The sequence below is a fragment of the Rutilus rutilus genome, assembly GCF_951802725.1.
Source record: "Rutilus rutilus genome assembly, chromosome: 8".
Classification (NCBI taxonomy): Eukaryota; Metazoa; Chordata; class Actinopteri; order Cypriniformes; family Leuciscidae; genus Rutilus; species Rutilus rutilus.
In genome coordinates this window covers 17,514,116-17,530,945 of record NC_140222.1, presented here as the reverse complement: position 1 = coordinate 17,530,945, position 16,830 = coordinate 17,514,116, and the positions used below count along the sequence as shown (strand labels likewise).

At 37.2% G+C, this 16,830-nt stretch overlaps 3 protein-coding genes across 6 annotated transcripts in view; 1 reads left to right on the top strand and 2 right to left on the bottom strand.

Moving 5' to 3' along the window:
• LOC311295904 (uncharacterized protein) overlaps nt 1-13,208 on the top strand; it is a 90,500-nt gene extending 77,292 nt beyond the window's left edge. For 3 of the 4 annotated variants that reach the window (XM_084417462.1, XM_084417460.1, XM_084417461.1), the window contains 2 exons: nt 11,311-11,613; nt 11,884-13,208. In XM_084417462.1, the coding sequence (XP_084273588.1) occupies nt 11,311-11,613; nt 11,884-12,074 (494 nt within the window). In that variant the 3' untranslated portion in view covers nt 12,075-13,208. Of the gene's footprint in view, nt 1-11,310; nt 11,621-11,883 lie in introns of all 4 variants that reach the window. The other variant, XM_084417463.1, reaches the window with a different exon arrangement.
• Nucleotides 1-16,830, bottom strand: part of LOC311295887 (uncharacterized protein) — a 515,693-nt gene that overhangs the window by 260,312 nt on the left and 238,551 nt on the right. The gene's annotated exons all lie outside the window — the stretch shown is intronic.
• LOC311294772 (uncharacterized protein) overlaps nt 12,544-16,830 on the bottom strand; it is a gene marked incomplete at its 3' end in the record, with an annotated part of 40,001 nt that continues 35,714 nt past the window's right edge. The window contains exons 4-6 of the mRNA XM_084415801.1: nt 14,797-14,931; nt 14,570-14,644; nt 12,544-12,548 (exon numbers count right to left, since the gene is read on the bottom strand). Of these exons, the coding sequence (XP_084271927.1) occupies nt 12,544-12,548; nt 14,570-14,644; nt 14,797-14,931 (215 nt within the window). The remainder of the gene's footprint in view (nt 12,549-14,569; nt 14,645-14,796; nt 14,932-16,830) is intronic.

Genomic DNA, 16,830 nt, shown 5'->3' with positions numbered 1-16,830 from the left:
GTGTCACACGTCGATTAACCGGTGGGAAAATGTTATCACAGTCACATCCCTAATATATTTATATATAAATACAATAGGCCTACCTGAAAGAGAATTTTACTTGCCCGACCAGAGTATAGCCTGATTAGAACGTCAATAACAAACAAATAACTTGGGAATCACTAAAACGAGAGATTATTCTAATTTCATTACATTCATTTTAAGTTGCAATCAGCAGTTAATAATAAATGTATTACTGATCAATGGTAACAAGGTTGCACTGCTGAGGCTCATGCTGCTTCTCCAGGAGAATTGTAAACAAATGAGCGCAGCACACAAAAAAGCAACCCAGTTAACAACATACTGACTATAAAAATTACAAATATGGAGTTTTTATATATTTTATAACATATGATAGAGTTAAGCAACCTCACTTGACAAGTAGGCAACTATTTCCTGAATACAATCACGATTGAAACTGTGACATTGATTTCATACAACAGGTTAATAAACAGTTACAATTAAGTCACTTACATTTTAGATGCAATATTGACTGTTTTTGTTCTGTTTCAGCAGCAAAAATAGTTAAACAAAGATCACAGCAACTTGTTTTCTCATTACTGAATGATTCAGCATTTTGAAACGAATCGCTTGACTCAAAGATTCAATGGTCAATCCATAAACATCTGTCTCAATCATGAATGACTCAGTCATTGGAACGAATCATTTGAACGAATGAATCAATGACTCGCTCATTAAGATGGTCGCCTGGCGACACCTAATGGCGGTTTAGTGTTATGTTTAAAAGTATCATTCTTTCCAACGTGCACCATTATCAATGTCCGTGCGGACGTCCGTTTTTTTACTTTCACTTTTATATTAGCGATTTAAAAGCACCCACTCGTGTCACACGTCGATTAACCGGTGGGAAAATATCCTCAGACACATACCTAATAAATGTATATTTAAATACAATATTGGCCTACCTGGTAAAAAGTTTTATATACTATTTTGATGTCCTTTTGGACACAAGAGGGCAGTATAGCCCTATGTTTGCTTTTTTGTTGAACCAAATAGCACTAAATAGCCTGTTTTTAACTTTTTCATTCTTCTTGAATTGCAAAAACAGAATAAAATGGGTTTAGTTGTGATATTTGTATACTTTTATATAGAAATAAATGGTATATAATTACATTTTTAGAAGATTTTTAGTGTTTCCTTTTTGGACATTAATCCCTCGCCATAGCAAAACCGTTTGAGATATTTATTATCCATTCACAACTTAGCATATATAATGTAGTTTCATCATGTTGAAAAAGTTTGGTACGAATAAAATAAATAGTTTAAGAGGAGTGGCTAAAAATTCAGAGGCTGATTTTGCAAAAAAATTCACATTCAGACCAAAATATCTGACTTCCTGATGGCCAGAGCTATTGAATGTAAATTAGAAAGTTGTCCGGCTTGATGAGAACAATATAAAAACTATTTTTTCTTTACTGTAGTTAAAACTAACCCCCCCACTTTTGTCTAAAGCATGTTGAAAGTGACACATTTCCTGCTGCCAGTTGGTGGCGCTATAACTTTGACTCACAATAGCTACATCCATCTGATCGGCCTCTTACCACGAACACACTGCTGAAGTTTCATCAAGATCAGTTAATGTATGCAGAAGTTATTCCACTTCCGTGTTTCTCTTTTCTCGCCATAAATTCGATTCCTCGCCACAGCCAAACCGTTCGAGATATCAAAAATCCGTCCGCAATTTAGCATCCTCAAAGTCTTGACTACATGCACACCGAGTTTGTTTCTAGGAGGAGTATTTCACATTCCACAGCAAGCGTTTTCCAAACAACCCATAATAGCCGACTTCCTGTTGGGCTGGCGTAAAACTTGACCGGGGTAAAGTTGTTCGGCCCGATGAGATCTATATGTGTACCGAGTTTCATATTAATTCATGCGAGCGTGTTTGATATATGGATCAAGTTTTAGAACCCCGTTCAAGGGGGCGCTGTTGAGCCCCCCAGCCACGCCCGGGTACCAGCTTCAGCCCGGCCCTGATGGCCGTGGGTTTTGACCTGTGTGCAAAGTTTCAAGAGTTTTTGAGCACGTTAAGGACCCCAAAAGCCCCTGAAACCTTGATTAACAATATAAAAGCAAGAGTCAAATCCCCCCCTCCCCTCACACACACACAGACACAGAGAGAGGGAGAGAAAATTCTTCAGAAAATCCACATTCAAACCAAAATATCTCTCTTCCTGTTGGTCGGAGATGGTTCATGTAAATTAGAAAGTTGTCCGTCTTGATGAGAACAATACACATACCAAGTTTTGTGATTCTAGGAAAAACTAAGCCCCCATTTTTGACTAAAGGTGGCGCTACTGAGCCATTCCACCACGCCCGTTTCTGAAACTTTGCACATGTCTACTGGCTAATAAATGTGATGTGTCTGTTGAGTTTCATGCAATTTCAAGTATGTTAAGAGTCTCAAAAGCATCAAAAAAGAATATTAAAGTTTGATGCGTTGCCACGGTAACAGTATCTAAGATATCAATAATCCTTTCACAGGTTTACATCTGCCGTGTGTCTACATTGTACACATAAAGTTTGAAGCAAATCGGGTAAAAATAAGACACTGATTTCAAAGCATTTTGAAAGTGACATATTCCTGCTGCCAGTTGGTGGCGCTATAACTTTGACTCACAATAGTCACATCCATGTGATCGGCCTCTTACCACGAACACACTGCTGAAGTTTCATCAAGATCAGTTAATGTATGCAGAAGTTATAACACACTTCCTGTTTCATTTTTTCGCCATAAATTTGTTTCCTCGCCACGGCAAAACCGTTCGAGATATCAAAAATCCGTCCGCAATTTAGCATCCTCAATGTCTTGACTTCATGCACACCAAGTTTGGAGGCGAATCGATGAATTCCCTAGGAGGAGTACATTAAATTCCACAGCATGCGTTTCCAAACAACGCTAAATAGCCAACTTCCTGTTTGGCTGGCGTAAAACTTAGAGCACGAAAGTTGTTCGGCCCGATGAGATCTATATGTGTACCGAGTTTCATATTATTACATGCAAGCGTGTTTGATTTATGGACACGTGTTCGGATCCCGTTCCAGGGGGCGCTGTCGAGCCCCCCTGCCACGCCCGGGTACCAGCTTCAGTCCGGACCTGATGGCCGCGGGTTCTGACGTGTGTGCAAAATTTCAAGAGTTTTCGAGCATGTTAAGAGCCCCAAAAGTGCCCGAAAGGTTGACAAAATAATAATAATAATAATAAATATAGCTGCGAGCAGCGATTACGGGCCCAAGCCGGTGGCACCGCAACCCCGGTGCCTTTAGTTACCTAAAGGCACCGGGGTGGCGGTACCGCCGGCTTTGGCCCTCCATCGCTGCTAGCAGCTATATTTATATATATATATTATACAAACATATATATATATATATATATATATATATATATATATATATATATATATATATTATACAAACATATATATATATATATATATATATATATATATATATATATATATATATATACCGTTCAAAAGTTTGGGGTAAGGAAGATTTTTAATGTTTTTAGGAGAAGTCTCTTCTGCTCACCAAGGCTGCATTTATTTGATTAAAAATACAAACAAAAACAGTAATATTGTGAAATATTATTCCAATTTAAAACAGCTGTTTTCTATTTTAAAATAGTTTACACTGTAATTAATTTATGTGATCAAAGCTGAGTTTTCAGCATCATTACTCCCGTCTTCAGTGTCACATGATCCTTCAGAAATCATACTAATATGATGATTGATGGTCAATAAATATTAATTATTATTTTCAATGTTGAAAACAGTTGTGTACAGATTTTTTTTCAAAATGCGTTGATGAATGTAAAGTTCAAAAGAACAGCATTTATTTTAAATATAATTTTTTTTAACATTATAAATGTCTGTACTGTAACTTTTTATCAGTTTAACTCATTCTCGATGAATACAAGTATTGATTTATTTATTTCTTTCCCCCAAAAATAAAATTAAAATTATTACTGACCCCAAACTTCTGAACGGTAGTGTTTAATGTTACAAAAGCTTTAGATTTCAGATAAATGCTGTTCTTTTGAACTTTCTATTCATCAAAGACTGTACATAACTGTTTTCGACATTTAAAATAATAATGAATGTTTCTTGAGCATCAATCATCATATTAGAATAATTTCTGAAGGATCATGTGACAGTGACGACTGGAGTAATGATGCTGAAAACTCAGCTTTGATCACAGGAATAAATAACAGTTTAAAATATATTAAAATAGAAAGCAGCTGTTTTAAATTGGAATACTATTTTACAATATTACTGTTTTTGTTTGTATTTTTAATCAAATAAATGCAGCCTTGGTGAGCAGAAGAAACTTAGCTTAAAAATCTTACTGACGCCAAATTTTTGAACAGTAGTGTATTATATATTTATATAATTATATAAAAATGTAAGGGATAAGACAGATCATTTTACTTGCCTGACCTGATTAGAACAATGAAAAAAACTTAAATGAAAAAATAACTTGGGAATCACTAAAACGAGGGCGCGATTGAACAGTGGACACATAAAAACATACTCTGTCATTTTGTGTTTAGAACATCATTCAAACTGCAAAGTGTTAACTTATATTTTTGTACAGTAGCAATAAAACACAACATTGTGCTTTTTTTAAATACATTCAAGCAATCCGCCCCGAAAATGAAACTAAAATGCTCACGGCTGCACAGGCATTCATAATGGTGCGCATCCTCAGCGAGGAACGAGCAGAACAGAGTCAACGTTTCTTAGGTCATTCCTCCTTCCATAGGAATTTATTGAAAACGCTCGCTCTGCTCCGCACCATTATCAATGTCCGTGCGGACGAACATATTTTACTTTCGTTTTTAAGTTAGCGATTAAAAAGCCCCCAGCAGTGTCACACGTCAGTTAACCGGTGGTAAAATATTCTCACCGTCACATACCTAGTATATTTTTATATAGATATAATAGGCCTACCTGATTTTGAACACAAGAGGGCAGTATAGCACTATGTTTGACTTTATTTATTTATTGTTTAGACTAAACAACCATTCTGGCAGTTTTTAAACTTAAACTTCATTCTTAACATTATAAATGTCTGTACTGTAACTTTTTATCAGTTTAACTCATTCTCGATGAATAAAAGTATTGATTTATTTATTTATTTCCCCCAAAAATAAAATTAAAATTATTACTGACCCCAAACTTCTGAACGGTAGTGTTTAATGTTACAAAAGCTTTAGATTTCAGATAAATGCTGTTCTTTTGAACTTTCTATTCATCAAAGACTGTACATAACTGTTTTCAACATTTAAAATAATAATGAATGTTTCTTGAGCATCAATCATCATATTAGAATAATTTCTGAAGGATCATGTGACAGTGACGACTGGAATAATGATGCTGAAAACTCAGCTTTGATCACAGGAATAAATAACAGTTTAAAATATATTAAAATAGAAAGCAGCTGTTTTAAATTGGAATACTATTTTACAATATTACTGTTTTTGTTTGTATTTTTAATCAAATAAATGCAGCCTTGGTGAGCAGAAGAAACTTAGCTTAAAAATCTTACTGACGCCAAATTTTTGAACAGAAGTGTATTATATATTTATATAATTATATAAAAATGTAAGGGATAAGACAGATCATTTTACTTGCCTGACCTGATTAGAACAATGAAAAAAACTTAAATGAAAAAATAACTTGGGAATCACTAAAACGAGGGCGCGATTGAACAGTGGACACATAAAAACATACTCTGTCATTTTGTTCAGAACATCATTCAAACTGCAAAGTGTTAACTTATATTTTTGTACAGTAGCAATAAAACACAACATTGTGCTTTTTTAAAATACATTCAAGCAATCCGCCCCGAAAATGAAACTAAAATGCTCACGGCTGCACAGGCATTCATAATGGTGCGCGTCCTCAGCGAGGAACGAGCAGAACAGAGTCAAAGTTTCTTAGGTCATTCCTCCTTCCATAGGAATTTATTGAAAACGCTCGCTCTGCTCCGCACCATTATCAATGTCCGTGCGGACGAACATATTTTACTTTCGTTTTTAAGTTAGCGATTAAAAAGCCCCCAGCAGTGTCACACGTCAGTTAACCGGTGGTAAAATATTCTCACCGTCACATCCCTAGTATATTTTTATATAGATATAATAGGCCTACCTGATTTTGAACACAAGAGGGCAGTATAGCACTATGTTTGACTTTATTTATTTATTGTTTAGACTAAACAACCATTCTGGCAGTTTTTAAACTTAAACTTCATTCTTAAATTGAAAAAAAAAGAATAAAATGAGTTAAGTTCTGATATTTGTATACTTTTATGTAGTAATAAATGGTGTATAATTACATTTTTAGAATATATGAGCCTTTTAGTGTTTACTTTTTTGACATTACTTTAATCCCTCGCCATAGCAAAACCGTTTGAGATATTTATTATCCGTTCACAATTTAGCATCATTAATATATTTTTATCATGTTGAAAAAGTTTGGTGGGAATAAAATAACCACTTAGATAAAGGTGGCTAAAAATCCAGAGGCTGATTTTGCAAAAAAATCCACATTCAGACCAAAATATCTGACTTCCTGATGGTCAGAGCTAATGACTTTAAATTAGAAAGTTGTCCGGGTCGATGAGATCAATATATGAACTGAGTTTTTTTTACTGGAGTTAAAACTAACCCCCCCACTTTTGTCAAAAGCATGTTGAAAGTGACACACTTCCTGCTGCCAGTTGGTGGCGCTATAACTTTGAATCACAATAGTTACATCCATCTGATCGGCCTCTTACCACGAACACACTGCTGAAGTTTCATCAAGATCAGTTAATGTATGCAGAAGTTATTCCACTTCGTGTTTCTCTTTTCTCGCCATAAATTCGATTCCTCGCCACGGCCAAACCGTTCGAGATATCAAAAATCCGTCCGCAATTTAGCATCCTCAAAGTCTTGACTACATGCACACCGAGTTTGGAGGGGACACGGTGAATTTTCTAGGAGGAGTACTTCGCATTCCACAGGAAGCGTTTTCCAAACAACCAATAATAGCCGACTTCCTGTTGGGCTGGCGTAAAACTTGACCGGGGGAAAGTTGTTCGGCCCGATGAGATCTATATGTGTACCGAGTTTCATATTAATTCATGCAAGCGTGTTTGATCTATGGACCAAGTTTTGGGACCCCGTTCAAGGGGGCGCTGTTGAGCCCCCCTGCCACGCCCGGGTACCAGCTTCAGCCTGTCCCTGATGGCAGGGGGTTCTGACTTGTGTGCAAAGTTTCAAGAGTTTTTGAGCACGTTAAGGACCCCAAAAGCCCCTGAAACCTTGATTAACAATATAAAAGCAATAGTCAAATTCCCCCCTCCCCTCTCACACACAGAGACACAGAGAGAGGGAGAGAAAATTCTTCAGAAAATCCACATTCAAACCAAAATATCTCTCTTCCTGTTGGTCGGAGGTAGTTAATGTCAATTAGAAAGTTGTCCGTCTTGATGAGAACAATACACATACCAAGTTTTGTTGCTGTTGATAAAACTAACCCCCCCCACTTATGACTAAAGGTGGCGCTACTGAGCCCCTCACCACGCCCGTTTCTGAAACTTTGCACATGTCTACTGGCTAATAAATGTGATGTGTCTGTCGAGTTTCATCCAATTTCAAGTATGTTAAGAGTTTCAAAAGCATCAAAAAAGAATATTAAAGTTTGAAGCGTTGCCACGGCAACAGTATTAAAGATATCAAAAATCCTTTCACAGGTCTACATCTGCCGTGTGTTTACATTATACACATAAAGTTTGAAGCAAATCGGGTAAAAATAAGAGGGTGATTTCAAAGCATTTTGAAAGTGACATATTCCTGCTGCCAGTTGGTGGCGCTATAACTTTGACTCACAATAGTCACATCCATGTGATCGGCCTCTTATCACGAACACACTGCTGAAGTTTCATCAAGATCAGTTAATGTATGCAGAAGTTATAACACACTTCCTGTTTCCATTATTCGCCATAAATTCGTTTCCTCGCCACGGCCAAACCGTTTGAGATATCAAAAATCCGTCCGCAATTTAGCATCCTCAATGTCTTGACTTCATTCCCACCGAGTTTAGTGGCGATCGGGTGAATTCCCTAGGAGAAGTGTTTCAAATACCAGACCATGCGTTTCCAAACAACCCATAATAGCCGACTTCCTGTTGGGCTGGCGTAAAACTTAGAGCACGAAAGTTGTTCGGCCCGATGAGATCTACATGTGTACCGAGTTTCATATTATTACATGCAAGCGTGTTTGATTTATGGACACGTGTTCGGATCCCGTTCCAGGGGGCGCTGTCGAGCCCCCCTGCCACGCCCGGGTACCAGCTTCAGCCCGGCCCTGATGGCCGCGGGTTCTGACCTGTGTGCAAAGTTTCAAGAGTTTTCGAGCATGTTAAGGGCCCCAAAAGTGCCCGAAAGGTTGACAAAATAATAATAATAATAATAATAATAATAATAATAATAATAATCCTACCGAAAACAATAGGGCCTTCGCCCTTTCAGGGCTTGGGCCCTAATAAATAATCCTACCGGAAACAATAGGGCCTTCGCCCTTTCAGGGCTTGGGCCCTAATAAATAATCCTACCGGAAACAATAGGGCCTTCGCCCTTTCAGGGCTTGGGCCCTAATAATCCTACCGGAAACAATAGGGCCTTCGCCCTTTCAGGGCTTGGGCCCTAATAATAATAATCCTACCGAAAACAATAGGGCCTTCGCCCTTTCAGGGCTTGGGCCCTAATAATCCTTAGAAGAACAATAGGGCTCTGCGCCCTTTCAGGGCTTGGGCCCTAATAATAATAATAATAAATAATCCTACCGGAAACAATAGGGCCTTCGCCCTTTCAGGGCTTGAGCCCTAATAATCCTACCGAAAACAATAGGGCCTTCGCCCTTTCAGGGCTTGGGCCCTAATAATCCTAACGAAAACAATAGGGCCTTCGCCCCTTCAGGGCTTGGGCCCTAATAATCCTTAGAAGAACAATAGGGCTCTGCGCCCTTTCAGGGCTTGGGCCCTAATAATAATAATAATCCTAACGAAAACAATAGGGCCTTCGCCCTTTGGGCTTGGGCCCTAATAATAATAATCCTAACGAAAACAATAGGGCCTTCGCCCCTTCAGGGCTTGGGCCCTAATAATCCTACCGAAAACAATAGGGCCTTCGCCCTTTCAGGGCTTGGGCCCTAATAATCCTAACGAAAACAATAGGGCCTTCGCCCTTTCAGGGCTTGGGCCCTAATAATAATAATCCTAACGAAAACAATAGGGCTCTGCGCCCTTTCAGGGCTTGGGCCCTAATAATCCTACCGAAAACAATAGGGCCTTCGCCCTTTCAGGGCTTGGGCCCTAATAATAATAATCCTAACGAAAACAATAGGGCTCTGCGCCCTTTCAGGGCTTGGGCCCTAATAATAATAATCCTAACGAAAACAATAGGGCTCTGCGCCCTTTCAGGGCTTGGGCCCTAATAATAATAATAATAATAATCCTAACGAAAACAATAGGGCTCTGCGCCCTTTCAGGGCTTGGGCCCTAATAATAATAAATAATCCTAACGAAAACAATAGGGCCTTCGCCCTTTCAGGGCTTGGGCCCTAATAATCCTAACGAAAACAATAGGGCCTTCGCCCTTTCAGGGCTTGGGCCCTAATAATAATCCTACCGAAAACAATAGGGCCTTCGCCCTTTCAGGGCTTGGGCCCTAATTATCAGCGCAACATGACTGAAACCCGGTTTATTATTTAATTGTGCAAGAGTGGCGCGCGAAGCACGTAGGCTACTCTGATTCACAATCACATTTCCACGAGCCGTTCATATGACATGACACTGATGGTAAAATGTGCGACCCATTTGAATTCTATTCAGAATATGAAGAAATTCAAACATAATATACGTAGAACAGACACATGAAGTAAAAAGACTGATGAAAAGAGGAGAAAACATCATCTTGCACCAACATTTATTAGAAAGCTTTTCAAACTATTCATGACCACCCTTACTAGAATGTATCACGTTTTATTGTATTTATTGTGGTAACCTGAATTTATAATCTCTTAAGGGAATATTTTCGCTATAGTGTTTATTACTGACATGTTGTAGCTTTTGTTTCTATATGTTGCTATTTTTCGTAACAAATGCTATTGTAAAAAATGAAAAATATTTAACTTTTATGGCATATTGAGGTAGAAAATTCTGTCAAATTGATAAGCGTCCAGTTGCTTAAATAATATTAAATACATCATATATTCATTGTATTTAGGGTTCGCCAACCTCACTCTTGATTTTTAGGGGTGAAATCGGGAAACAGCGCTATCTACTGACAGAGGCTGGGTTTACATTTACATTTGTTTTTTGTTTGTGAAACCACATTTGTATGTGCTGTTGTCTTTTTTTTTTTTTTTTTTTTTTTTACCAGTTATTGGAAAATAAGCTGATGTTCACTTCAAACCAAACTACACCCTTGAATAATTGGCTTTTATATTGCCACTAATGCCAAAGCACGTTTAAGAAAATATTATCTGGAAATATTTAATTTCAAAATGTTCCATGTCAATTGCAAGATTCGCTAAATGCAGTGCATTTAAAGCATTAGCCACTGACTGAGCACTCTCACTATCATCCATATTACAAATCAAATCACATATATCGACAAAATATATAATTAAATCTTGAAAGTGTGAAGTTTCTGCCGTTTACATTTTGTGTTTTTAGAAGATGGACGAAGCATCATATAACAAGGCACCACCGCCAAGGTGTTTTGATTCATTCACCAGAGGTTAGCAACAAGCTGGTTTTGTTTACATCAGCATGAGGTTGAAAGTCACATTTCATTGGTTCAGACTCATGCCATAGAGAATGCGCTATGAATATTCACAAACTTGTGCTGAGGGGAAGCACCAGTGGTCGAGAAGCGATCAGAGAAAAAGGCAATTTTTCATGAATTATATTATAACAAAGGAAAAATTTAGAAAGGCGCACCTCTCTGAAAACATACAAATAAAGATTATTTCAGATGTTTAATTGCTATCTGGAGCTTTGAGATCTCTAGACGAGGGCTTAAAGAAGATTTTTGTGAAGACCTCAAATTCGACCAAAATTGACATATTTCCCTTGTTTTGCCTGTAGCTCGTAATTAGCCTGTGCACATTCCAACTCATTTTGTTGCACAGGTCACAATTTGTCCGTTTCGTATACTTAGTGATTGTTTTGTATGCTTTTTTGTGTGCATATTTTCCAGATCTTCTGCCCATTCCTGTCATTACCAGATACTGTCCTTCATCATCATCATCATCATCAGGATCATTGCTGTGTTCAGTGTTGAATGTGTCAAGGGCGACTCTCTCCTGGTACAAAGGAATCAGTGTATTGTCCAGCATCAGTGTGTCTGATCTCAGCAGCAGTCTCTCTCTACATCTGGAGGTGGAATATCAGGATAAAAACACCTACAGCTGTGTGCTGAACAATCCCATCAGCAACCAGACCACACATCTGGACAACATCCCTCAACTCTGTCACACATGCACAGGTCCAACAGGTTCAGGTAAGCAGTGATTTTAGCATTACTGAGCTGGAATTGATCTCTCATTTAGCAGCATAGCTCACTTCTTTACCTAACAGTATGCATCAATGCAGAAACTAACTAGCTTTCACAACTGTAACAAACCTGCAAATCAGCACATCTGTCATCCTAACTCTGTTCTATGCTGGTTCTGTTGATATAAGATATACACCAGTTTGTCAACTGTTGATGAAACAGATCTTGATTGAAATGGAAGGTTCTGTTTCATTTAATATTTTTCCTCCTCCTCAGACAACATCTGCTATTGTGGCTCTGCAGAAGCTGTGATCCGATTGGTCGTCTCTGCTCTGATGGGCGTGGCTGCAGTGGCTGCTGTGGTTGTTCTCATCTATGACATCAGATCCAGAAAAGTTGAACAAGAGAGGAGAGAACAGAAAAAATCATCAGACCTTAATGAATCTGATATTTCTAAACAAGAATAGACTGTCTCTCTATTTTCTCTTCTTTTCTGAATATTTTTTTGAATGTTTTTAAAGTTTCCTTGCAAACATTGAACATAGTTTCAGTACACAATGGCATTTTAGAGATACTGCTGTCATGTTTTATTCAATGTGTTACTTGCTGTTTCTTTGTAATTATTTGTGGAATTTACTAGTGACTTATGTGTAAAATTGTTTCTACACCTATTTTTTTCAGTTTAGGAGAGAGTGGGCCACAACCTAACGCTTTTTGACTTTCTTAGTTTGTGTTTAACTTATCTTTCCCCACATTAATTCCCCATGTCTAATACAGTGTATAGCCTACTTTTTTCTTGATTTGCCCGGGAAGATTGGAAGACAAACTACAAGACAAAACTCAAATTGTCAATAAAATACAATTATTAACTTTTTCACATAAAATAATGGCTTTTTAAATAATTAAAAATAAACTAATTTTTCAATTTGACAACAATCACCCTGCAAAACACAGGTATATAACATAGCACAAAACATAATAATAATTAATTATGTCTGAATATTCATTCTGTTTTTATTCACCTCTTTCTCTCAAAAGAATTCACAAAAGTTTCTATTGTGAATTACATCACTAACATCATAGAATAGCATAGTTGCTAATAGGGGAACATTGTAATGCAGTGTTACAACTGGGATTTAAACCCAGCTAGTGTCTTCTGCTGGTTAGATCAGCATTAAAGAACTAGCTCAACTGTTAATAAATAACAGATAACGTTATAAGATTAAAGTAATATCAGGCTGGTCTACTTTTAAATAAACAAAAAAAATAAGAATTTTTTTTTTTTTTTTTTAAAAGTTAGAAATTTACTTTTGCAGTGGTTATACAAATGTCCAGTGATATTTTCCTAAGATTTCTGAATTTTGGCGCATTTCTTTCTCTAAATAGTGTTGTTATGGCAGCAATCACCATTGCATGTGTGTAAGTATTTAAACTTAATATGTTGCTAACTGATAAAAAAAAAAATGTGGTGGGGTCAGTGAAAATAATTGCAGGAGCAGGTTCAAATTATGATCTACTGTCCGACCTGCTTTGTTAGTATTATTGTTTTACTGTATAACAAGTGTTGCATTTTTCAAATAAATATTGATTTTTCAAGTCAAGTTTTCTTACTCAAGCGTCCTCTGTAAGCTTTCTCCATCTTGAACTATTTAGTATTAATAAGTTTTGCCACTATATAAAAAAGGCATCGCTTGCCTGATGACGATGCAAGTGTGGAATCATGGGAGTTGTTGTCTTCACCTCCACAGCCAATGGAAAGGAATCCGACAGACTCGGGCAGAAGTCATATTCATGGATAAGCTAATGTATTAAAGTTTTATTAACATTACTGTGGTATGAAGCAGGGCGGGGCAAAGAACCTGTGACATTTTGTCTTGATGTTTTCATTTGCTTATATCGCAGTCGGCCGCTGCCACTCCTTTCGTTTTCTTTTTACAATTAAATGTAGCCTACTTTTAATGTCCGCCCTTCTTCCCTGATCTTGAACCTTTTTTTACATTTATGTTTGATCGCCAATTTTAGCTCATTTTAATTAAAGGTTGTCTAAGCGATCCCGGGAGATGTTTCCTCTTGTTGACATTCGAATTATTGTCAAACAAAACGGAGGCTAGCTAGTAGCTAGACCCTCCCTCCTTCTCATCCGCGCACTAACCCTCGAACCCCACCCCCACATCATTCTTGTCGGTTATTGGCTGGAACAGTGTGTTATGTTTCGTGCTGCGGGTCGCTCTGTTTGTTGCTCAGTTTGTTTTTGTTGCAGTTTGTGGAGCCTGTGGTGTCTACAGAGACCGCGTTTTTTTACAGTGTGTTCAAGGGACAGGCAGCTAGCGGATAGTGAGGAGATGTTTGCGGTATGTGACAAAAAATGTTTTGGCCTAAAAAACGCGTGACATGACTTAGAGCACCTTTAAATAGATGCAAGTGCTGAATTAAATACACGCACACACAGCGCTCGAAACACCACACGCTAGTGGCGACACCTGCTGGTCAGAACATTTAAATGCAGCGAAAACAAAACATGCAAAGAAGCACCTTACAAACCATTTGCAAATGTTTTCTTGAAAGAGTAATCTATTAAATGCAGCCTGCTTCAGATCATCTAATGGGCCACCATTATATGAAGTGTTATTTTGTTTTGTGTGATTTATGGAGGGATTCAGCCCAACAAGAGACAACTAGGCTACTAATATGTTTCTTATTATACAAATGTATAATTAAAAAGTCAGCACACTTCTAAAACTGAGACTGGTTTGTCCCTTAAACGATGTAATCTTTTGAACGTATATGATGATTAACCACCTTGTGTATTTTTTTATGTAGGCGTTTATTTATTTATTTTTCTTTAAGTTTTTGTTGTTTATTATTTGTTTGCTGCTATTTGGACTTTTTGGATAGTATTAAAAATGAAACAGCTAATGCTGTCTGTCACCAATGTTAGCAAATACGTTTGTAGCCCAAATACCTTTTATGTTGTCCTCTAGATCTTCAGTGATCAATGAATATTGACTCACATATCTGTCAGTACTGATTATTACATCTGCATTTTAAACAGAGAAATTAATTCATCAATACAGAGACTTTATTAATTATTGCACTTAATCATTAACAGAACTTATTGGAAAATGGAAGAAATTATACTGACCATGAAAAGTCATACTATACATTTTCACTGTATCAGCTTATACTTACGGTTTGGCCTTTCTAGTTTAGAGATCTTGTGACGATAGTAAAAAACACCAGAAACTCCAACTGCATACACCAGCAGAAGAAGAAGAACAACAACTACAACAACAACAACAACAACAACTCTTCTTGCTACAGCACCTGAAAACAGAGCAAAATAACAGAGTTATTTACAGGTGTCAGTCATTTTAGACAATTCAGAACAATCTGTTTTAGTTAGTAAAAGGTCTGGGGAAGAAGTTTGTTATACTAAAACGAAGGCTTGATTTCTCATGGTTTGAGCCCTTTAATGTCACATTACTGGATTTTTTTTCACAGACAGCTGATAAAGTTATTAATTCAAAAGACTTGAGTTACTCACCACTGACAGTAACAATCAGGGATGTAGTGGAGGCTAAACGCACGTAAACGCCGTTTACGCACCTCCCAAAATTCGGAAATAGCGTTTGCCCACCTCCAAAGTGCGTTTATCCACCTCTACATTGCGTTTATCCACCTCTAAATTTCACGCTATTTGAGCGGACTTTGCTTTCCCAGAGCGTTATTGCCGATCGGCACATGATTCGAGCATTTGGGCCGTTAACTACAGAGCAGAACGCGCAGAACGCAAACACGGAGCAGAGAGCGCAGCGCGCGACACACACACACACACACACACACACACACGGAACAAAGAGAACGGCGCACATACATAGCAGAAAACACACGCTCGTGAAGTTACTAAACAAGCTGCGCGAGAATGAAACTTGATCGCAGCCGCAACAGGAAATCATTAAAACGATGCAAAAAAAGAGATTTATTTTTATTTTTATATTTATAAGTTTATATTTGTATTCATTACAGGCAGCTGGTTTAATGTAGGGAGCATGTCAAAACCCAACTGTACAAGAGATTCAGAGGGAATCAAGCCTGCACCAGGTTAAAGACTTTCCCTCTTCAGGGAAACACTGATCCACATTTTTCTGATAGACCAAACAACTAATCAATTAATCGAGGAAATATTCAACAGATTAATCAACTATGAAAATAATCCCAAATCCCTAATCATTATGCACAAGTGCATTGCATTGGAAGCCCTGGATATAAGCCTCCCTCTCGATCTCTCTTAAATATTTTTGTTTTCTCTGTTTTGTCATTTAGTAAACTTTATAGATTTCAACCATATTATTCCTTTTTGAGTCTCTTTAACAAGAACTTAGATTAATGTATGAATTGAATAGTGATTGTGTGACCTATGATGAGAGAACAACCAGTGATACCCTTCACTGTTAACCCTTGCTGTAAAAAAAGGCCTAATTCAGACAATATCATACCATTTTCCATTAAAACAATAATATACCGTAGAAAACAAAAATAGCCTACAGGAATATACTGTAAATGAACAGTGCTCAAAATCGACACTCAGAGGCTGTTTTCACAATCACACCCTATACCCTCATTCACTATTCCCTACATTAGTTCACTAATATAGTCCCCTTGACAGAGTGAATGAAAAGAAGTGAGTGAATTGAGACACTGACGAACACCTGATAAGCAGAATCACTGAAGGACAGAGAAACAAGAACAGAAAAAAGAGAAACACAATAACTACAACTAACTTCCAGCAACACTGAGGGTGGAACCAGTTTACAAACCAGTTTACATTTTTTTTTTTTGTACAAGTTATTGTTGAGAATTAACAGATATTTAATTGTTGATGTTTTATTGAAAATAATAAAGTTATTATCACCATGATGGAGATCAGTGTTTGTTTTAGTTGGGCTCTTGAACCATTGACTATATTATACCAGTTTTTCTCTGACTGCTTTAACTATGAGTTTATAAAACACATTTGTTATGGCAAGAAAAAGTCAAGAGAAAGGTGATAAGGTGTTTATGATTGTTGTGATGATTACATAGTCATTCTGGACATGTCTGATTCTCTGATCTTAAAAGCTTTGGATTTATGGGTTTTTCATATTAATCATATATCTGTTAATCTATAATGAAATACAACAATGTTTCTGTAATTAGTTATTCTGAAGAAATTTGAAATAATAT